The sequence below is a fragment of the Sphaeramia orbicularis genome, chromosome 14 (genome assembly GCF_902148855.1).
Source record: "Sphaeramia orbicularis chromosome 14, fSphaOr1.1, whole genome shotgun sequence".
NCBI classification, from domain to species: domain Eukaryota; kingdom Metazoa; phylum Chordata; class Actinopteri; order Kurtiformes; family Apogonidae; genus Sphaeramia; species Sphaeramia orbicularis.
In genome coordinates, this window is record NC_043970.1 from 36,335,214 (window position 1) to 36,344,097 (window position 8,884).

At 40.1% G+C, this 8,884-nt stretch overlaps 1 protein-coding gene across 2 annotated transcripts in view; it reads right to left on the reverse strand.

The window, feature by feature from the left end:
• The window catches only part of nova1 (NOVA alternative splicing regulator 1), a 33,467-nt gene extending 26,115 nt beyond the window's left edge, over positions 1-7,352 (reverse strand). The window contains exon 1 of one of the 2 annotated variants that reach the window (XM_030153802.1): positions 6,737-7,352. In XM_030153802.1, the coding sequence (XP_030009662.1) occupies positions 6,737-6,911 (175 nt within the window). In that variant the 5' untranslated portion in view covers positions 6,912-7,352. Of the gene's footprint in view, positions 1-117; positions 400-6,736 lie in introns of those variants that run through there. The other variant, XM_030153804.1, reaches the window with a different exon arrangement.
• Positions 7,353-8,884: the final 1,532 nt, after the last annotated feature.

The following is an 8,884-nucleotide window of genomic DNA, read 5'->3' on the forward strand; positions in this document are numbered from 1 at the left end:
GACGATGGAACAAAAATGAGTAACAATGGACAAATGAGCTCGAGGTCTATGAAATCGCATGTAGTCTAACATGAAAGATAAATTCAACAAGTCAGACAAAAAGAGTTTGAGGCTTACCCATTCTGAGATCTGCTGGTTCTCAAGTCCTCTGTCAGATCGCCATCAATGCCGGGGCACAATCTCTAAAGGGTATCTTAACATTAGCCTAGGCATAGGTGCAATGGTAGTGCTGAGGAATGCGGCCAGTCGACCTTTTTCACCGAGGTCTAATTCATCAGTGGGTGCAGAAAAAGAGATTTCACCGCAGCATCCGAGCCATGCCTGCAGCTGGCCAGAGCCTCAATTGTCTGAGAAAATGCTAATGCAGGCTCTCAGTGTTTTCAGTGAAAGACGGCACGCATTGTTCAAGCCTGCATCGGTTTGAAGGGGGGGGTCTTCCCTGCCGCATCACCCTTTTCACTGCTCTCATCCATATTCATCGAGTGGCCTGTCCGTCTGCAGTAGCACGCAGGACTGACACCTCGCTTAGCCAATCGGTAGCCTCCACCCTCCAGGACGTCACGTCCCCACCCCCCCGACGCTGGTCCCAAAAAATTGAATTTTCTTCCCTACTCCGCCTCTTTTGACGCAGCACTATAAAGTATGGCAGTCCATTCACTCACTGTTTTTAGTAGAAAGTGACAAAGGTGAAGTGGCTGAGAGAGCGGGCTTCAGCGCTGAATGGAGAAGCATGTAAAGTGACCTTCAACAGTGGCTGAAGAGGTGTATGGATAGCATAAGCAGATAATGAAGGAGGTGGAGGAGGAGTGATCTGAGACGGCGTGCCTTACGCCACCCACCCTCCTCTCCTCCTTTCCCCCACCCCCAATCCCTTAGACGGCCATGTTTGAGAGGGCGGAGGGGCTCATCAACCATTGCAAATGGCAGTGCCGCAGAATGGTGGAGGGGGGTGATGAAGCCAATCACTACGCCTATAAATCTAACACCGAGAGGTATCTTATGTGAGTGTAAAAGCGCAATGTGCATGTGCGTACGTGTCCGTGTGTGCGCGGACACTGGGGGAGTCCAGCTTGATTTAATAATTCTTTCCAGGGAATCTTTAAAAAGGACTCCTTTCCTTTCTTCTAGTTTCATCCTCAAATCAAAACCTAACACCGTGGCCCATTCAGATTTGGAGCAAAAAGCCTTCCAGAAAATTCTTCCAGCCTCATTCAGTGAGAGATGCTCTAGTATATAGACACAGCCTCCCTGTAGACTCCACTCCCTCTCATGGTCTATCTATCTCTCCCTTTCTCTCCGCTTTGCTCTGTCTTATTTTCTATCGCCCTCTCTCAGTCTCTCTTTCACTGCCACCTGGCAAATTCACAGTCCGCTCACGTCACATCGCTCTGCAAGGGCACCTGTGTCCTTCCCACCAAAAATTAAAAAAAATACAGCTCACATTCCTGTGCCAACCTTTCCATTAGCAACATTACGAGATCATACCTAATCCCTCAGCTACATAACCTTTTGGATGGTGCTTGCTTGCCAGAAACATGGGCTCAGAGTATGGGTAATTAGAAAGAGAAATTAATGAAAGATGTTCATTTTGAGGAGAGAAGGGCAATGCTGATAAAAGAAGAGTAATTTCCCTCATTCAGTGCAGCTGAATTGTCCACAGCTCTAAATGCACAACGAGGGGCTCAGCTTTGAAAGAGCACAGGCTTTCTTCTCTTTGTTGTAACTGCCAGTCATGTTAATGATCAGTTCGGTAGGAATAATGTGATCAATATCAGACATAGTCAAGGGGTTGGTGATTACAGGGATTGCTGAGGACTATCACGCTGTCTAACACTACTGCCAGACAAGCTGTGTGGTTGCTATGTGACATGAAATGCATGTAGATCACATGAAATGGGAGGTAATGTTATAACACATTACATAAAGCCTGAGCTGACAGGATACTAAACATCTGTTTGGTGTAGGCATCACTCTAAATGGTCTGAATCTACATTTGAGCATGTTGGATTAGCCTGAAACTCTTTGCATTCACTTAAAAAGATATGCATGGTTCAATTTAGACACTTACTGCATTAGAATGTCCAGTAGATAAGGTACCATTTCATATCTAACAGCCCATTATGGTGAGTGACTTCATGCTAATGCATTTTAGACAGCACTAAAATAACCACAGGCTTCTTTTTGTATCTAAAATATAATAGTGGTTCGCAGAACAAGATGGGACCCATATAAAACGAGTAGTTTATGGATCACAAATGGCCTCTGCAGTCTTGCAACTACAATTTAATGACTATTAAAACAAATAGAGATATAATTTTAAAAGAAAATGAAGAGTGTATGTAACGAAATAAAGAAAAAATGTGTATAAAAATGTTTCATTAAATGCATAGTGTGTGATTCCTGCCACTAGGGGTCTCCCTGTCAAATTTATAATAAAAGGTGTAACAGGAAACGTGTTGTGACAGCGTGGGATCATGGGAGTTCTCATTTTTGCAATATTGACGTGAATGAAATTAAGTTTACGAACAAGGTAATGTATAAAAGGATTATTCACATCGTGTTTAATTATGTCCATAACATTAGACAATAGCACTGAAGCCAAATGCAGCAGACTTTAGTGAATTAGAATATTTGATATAACATGAAAGCCAGCAAAACCTATACTCCATAAGTCTATGTCTATGTATAGTCTATGTTACTCAGTGTAAATTTAATACAATTCATGGCTACAAATGTTGGCTTTTTTCTTATTTTTGATGAGTATCTGTGGTACTCATTCTGTATTTGCGACATACAGTGCATCCATCTTCTTTTATTCTTCAAGTCTGACAAAAAAATGGCAGTTTGGGGATAACAAAGTCATGCTTACCAATTCTGTTTTTTCATTATTTATCTTAATTAAGTGATCAGGTATTCATTGCAGACAGGAGCTTGTTTTGGGGGCCATCTGGAACACCTTTCCCTCTACAAAACCGGCAGCCTCTTGAGAGTTCGATACTGCAGCTTTCAAATGTTGTTTTTTTCAACACCACACAATTAAATGTGCAGCTCCAGACTAGAGGTAGAACGGTGCGGGTATGATACAGAGACGCCTTAAACGAACAGGAAATCAGACTGGTAAAAGGGTGTGTAATACGATTATAGAAATGACAGCAGTAAATAGTCAGAGCGAATTTCTCAGAGAGAATTATGTACTTAAACTATTTATTAAGATTTTCCAAATGCAATTTCCACATCCCCTAGCCATTTGTATCACCTGGAAATTGGTTTGGATGATCACAGTGCAGCCTCTGTGCTGCAGCTGAATGGCTGAACACTCTCCTGGATGCAGGAACACTTTGTGACTCCCCCATTCAGCAGTGTTTTTCGGGGTGCTAATGGACATATGTGGGCTGAATCTTCTATAAAATCCTGTCTGGTGGTACAAGGGTCCTTATGTGCCTTGCTGAAATTACATTTCTGAGGCACAGCAAAGATGCAGTCATCCGGTTAGAAATAGGATGTAATGCTGCTATCATCAAATGGCAGAGTGTGTGGGATACAAAGACAGACAAAGCAAACGGCAAAAACATATGGTGAGGAAACTGCTAATTCTCCGTGGATATCCAATTAACATTAAGTTCTTGAATAAGTGGTCCCTATGAGCTGCAGAGCATTACAATCAAAGGCTGAAATAAGATGTACAGTGACTAGTGATTCAGCCGTCATCTTCCCCACTGACATCTTAGGGATGAGTAATAAGCATGTGTGTATACTCCTCCTCACCCGTTCACCAGCTTTTAGCAAATTAAACTTCAAATTACAATTTATGTGCTTAAATGTGGCTGCATTGTCTCTATAATTGTCCTTTAAATAAATGCCACTATCCCAATATTTGCCCTCCTTCTGTGACTGCTTGTGATTGACACTATTTAATATGTGGAGGTTGTAGTTTATTTAATGTAGAGACACTAATGGTAAAAAAAAAATGTTAGCGTTTCTGCACAGAATGGGGTCATAATTTATCAGCAATTGACAAAATATGCTACACCACCCACTCTCTGCTTGTTGAACCCTAATGTGTTTTTAATTTGCATTACAGTAATTAAGAATTTTAAACTTCGCCATAATTTCTCTCTGTAAATGTCGGTTTAATTGGAGCGTTGACTATTTTATCATGTCTGTCTACAGTCTGTACAAATGATTACATCACCTTATCACAATTATTGGAGGTAACGGTATTTACTTTGCATAAAACAGCTAGACACCACTAATAGAAATGCTATATTTCTGTCTCTATTTCCACATTATTTTGAGATTCAACGCCGCTCTTTATATCATCTCACTGCATGTACTTTTTTCTATTTGCACTTGCTTTATTAATTTATGTTAAATCTGTCAAGATGCTTTACTTTCTTTGCCACCTGTGCAATTTTTGGTGACAAAAAAATTTTAATTTTTATTTGTGTGCTCCAGTGCTCTTCCTCATTGGGTGTACTGTCAGCATATAGTAGTGGCATGAACTGAACAGAAAAAGAAAATCACATCGTTAATCAAAATTATTACTTTACTAGTCTCATTCATCTACAACAATTTTCTGGGTGAATACTTTATCTACCTCCAGTTACAAATAAAGCTACCTGACTTATAGCTGCAATGATAACTCAACTAGTTGTCAACTGCCTAATTTGACAAGTATTTTGATCATCAATAATGGATTGAATGACTGCAGCTTCTTGAAGGACAATATTTTCGTACTCTATGACAATACATTAAAAATCTTTGGGTTTTGGACCGAACAAGACATCAGAGGACGACATTTATGCATCATTTTCACCAGTTTCTTACATTTTATAAAACAACCTGAAATTATTTACCAACTAAATGACGGACACTGAAAACAGTCCTTAGTTGCATCCAAAACTGGACCTAAAATTGTTCCGTTCTCAGCTGAGAAACCCTAAAATATGGTCCTTGATGAAAGACTTTAAGAAATACTCAACACATGCATACATTTGGCTCCGACTGTAATCTATAAATAACATCAATTTAACTGGAATCTTGGCTACATGTGGTGATGATGAGTGTGTAAGTGCAACAGGGTTGGATGATTTTCACCTGTTTGCTTTCCTGCTCAGCTCACCTCCATATTTGTACACAAATAGCTGTGGCTGGCAACTCCAAACCAGTTTCAGATTTTACGAGTGCTCCCAGTCCTGAACCGGAAGGAAGTGTGTGAATAAAGTGTAGTATCACGACACAGTCCATCATCCGGCTGAAGTCAACACAGCAGCTCAGGTTTGTTTACAAGATCAGACCGGCCTGTCCAAGATCAGAGAGGCTCAGTTCAGGAAAAACCACAATCACTGCTGGATTTAGGATTATTAGGCCACTAAAGTACTATGAACCTACCAGGACCCATTTCAATGACAATTAGAGTGAGTTACTGTGTTTAGCTCTGGTCAAAAGCCTTCCAGCTGAGCAGCTCCTTAACTGCAGGAGTAAGAACACAGGTGTCAAACATGCGGCCCAGGTGCCAAATCCGTCCTGCCAAAGGGTCCAATCCGGCCCGCTGGATGAATTTGTGAAATGCAAAAATTACACTGAAGATATTAATGGTGTCAAAACCATTTTAATTCAGGTTCCACATACAGACACATTCAGTCCAGTTAGATTTGAAGTGGGTCAGACCAGTAAAATATTATCATAATAACCTATAAATAATGACAACCCCAAATTTTCTCTTTGTGTTTTTTTGGTGTAAAAAAGTAAAATTACATGAAAATGTTTATATTACCTAACTATACTTTCATAAAAAATGTGAATAACCTGAACAAATATGAACAAATGGAAATGTCATAAGAAAAGTAAATGCAATTTGACCAATATTTTGCCTGTTACTAAATATTTTGTGTGATTGTAATGCACATGTGTAAATGATAAACTGATAAACCGAGGCAGAATATTGTTAGAATTGCACTTGTTTTTCTAAAGACAATTCAAGTTGTTCATTGTAATTCAGATTTTTAAAGAAACTTTGTAGATGTAAACCTGATCATAATATAATTTTACTTTTTTCACTGTTATTATTTTACTGGTCCGGCCCACTTGAGGTCAAATTGGGCTGAATGTGTCCCCTGAACTAAAATGAGTTTGACACCCCTGAGTTAGAACTTTTGATTCTCTAATTTTGAGGATATTAGAGACTGTGCTTTTTTTCTTGTCTCCAAAAATACCTCCACACGTTTAGATTCAGGGAATATTTAGATTTATGTCCGGCCTCTGTATGAGGTGCAGGCAATCCTTCCTTGAGACAAATGTGAGCATGTGAGATAAACATAAGACTAGTGCAATAGGAAAATTAGTGCTTGTGCAATCAAATAGTCATCAGTTCTCCAGTGAGTGAAAATCAAACCTCCAGATGTGGAGCAGGAGGGTGATTGGGTTCAGATTCACAGCTGACCTGACCCAGTCTCCCTGCTGGATGTGCAGCACATGAAGTAACAGCCATATAAAACACAGTGTCTGAAAGTGCCAAGAGCACAGGTGCAGCATGTTAAAGCCTCATGCGTCCTAAATCAGCTTTTTATGCTGCAAAAAGAGGGTTGTTTTGTTTTTGTTTTTTAAATTGCATGGATCAGGCGTGAGGCTATATTTTTGCTGTGACGCTTTTTCATCAGTACATGCAAAAGGCTCCTCCAGCTTGAAATTAGACTTGCAGTGGAGGAGCTGCTTCTAGTTGTGTGTCTTTTCTTACCTCCAGTGTTGGTGCGCTTGGTACAGCCGGCCTCCTCAGCCGGAGTTTCCAGCGGTCGTTTACGGGAGTCCGGGTTCTCAGCCTCCATATGGGGCTGCTGCAGACTGTGGAGGTTTGGATTGGAGTAAATTCCGTTATGGTCCACGGCTGCTCCGCCACCACCGGCCATCATCATCTTTCCCCCGCGCCAAGCTGTAAATAAATTTGCGCTATTTCCCCCTAAACACGCACAACGCAGCGCCCTCACCACAACATAGCCTGAGAAACGCGCACCGCGGATTCAACGACAAGTTTTTGGGTTCTCGCTTCGGTCTCCAAGGGATCAAAATGCCAGACAAGACCGGGGGATCGGGGGGTCTCCTCTTTCCGCTGCTCCGCGTCCCTTCACAGATCTAAATATAAAAAGCCCATTGAGTGGAAACGCGCTCCTTCTGTACGCGCTCACCGTCGTTCCAACAGCATGGTCCTTATTGTTGACGCGCAAAAAAGAAATGAGCACAACAACAGTGTGAGGATCCGATCAGCCATTAAAACAAGTGCAACAGCTTCAGAACAGGAGGCTGGAACATATTCACCCAAGTCATCTCAGCTCCGTGTTTCTGTGTTTAAAGTCCTCAGTGTGATAAGTGCAGCTGTTGTTATTGTTGCCTTTGTAGTGCAAGAGAAGGGAAAAAAATATAGAGTTTGAAGGCTCTGGAGTGGACTACAGTGCCACTGACCGGCCAAAAAGACGAGGCCAACACAGCAAAGATCATCTGATGTCAAAACCCCAGACAGCACAGTGTGTGTGTGTGTGTGTGTGTGTGTGTGTGTAGGTGTGTGTGTGTGTGTGTGTGTGTGTGTGTGTGTGTGTGTGTCTGAACGCTGCTTTTCCTGCTTAAGATATTCACTTTTCTTTTTTTTTACTTTACTTTTCCTGAGCCTCCACATTTAAAAAAAACAAAAAAAAAAACAAAACTGTTCCATTCATCATTATTTACAGAATACTATACTTCCCAGATAGCAAATATTTTGGCAGTATTAAGGCATACATTGGGCATTTTTGGCTTTCTTTTGGCTTTATGAAAATCTTTAGGCTTAACTGTGGTATGATTAAGGTTATCCATAATAGATATGGAGGCACCAGCAATATATGGCTCTCTCCTTTTAAACACTTTATTTAAATTTATATGACTGTTTATTTTACGTGTATGTGTATGTTTATGTGTATGTTTTTGCTGCTGACAACACTGTGAATTTCCCCATTGTGGGATCAATAAAGGAATATCTTATCTTATCTTATCTTAGTTATTGCATATGTCTGGTAAACCAGAAAGACTGGGCAAAGAGTGGGATCAAGTATACACTCAAAAATAGAGGTACGAGAACAGAACATTTATGTACCTGTAAGTACATTTTTTAAGAATGTTCTCTCAAAAGTACAATATTGGTCTTTAGGAGGCCAGAATTGCACCTTTAGACTATGAAAAAGGATCCAAAGTTATGTAAAGTACACATTTGTACTATAAGGTACCCTGTAGCATTAAAAAATGTGTGTAGACCATGAGAATAGGCTATAGGCTAGGAGAACTGAACAGTAGGCCTAATTATAGTTCAAACATTAGGCTTAGCGCATTATTTATCATACATCATACTGTAATTACTCTATATTATATTTAATAATAACTTGTGTTTTAATTTTATAGCCCAATTAGCTCAATGATAATAGCCTAATAATTTATTTAGCTTATTAGAACCTCTGATTATTGCCATAATCTCTGTTTTATCAAGTTTTCATTCACACCTCCATGTCTTGATGTCGTAGCTTGCCTATGCCGTTTTTTTTTTTTTTCTCAATTACGCCACCGGTTCTAACTTTAAACATCATGGCATTATCAACTATATGAGAGTTTTCTTTCTATGTAAAGTACTTAAGGTACAAAAATGGACCATTTCGAAAGGGTACAGAAATGTCTCTCAAAAAAGTACACCCCCAGCGACAAGCATTTGTACCCTTTTAAGTACAAGCTGGTACCTCTATTTTTGAGAGTGTACTAGACTTCCCAGACAGCAAATATTTTGGCAGTATTAAGGCATAAATTAGGCATTTTTGGTTTTCTTTTGGCATGATGAAAACCTTCAGTCTTAACTGTGGTATGATTAAGGTTA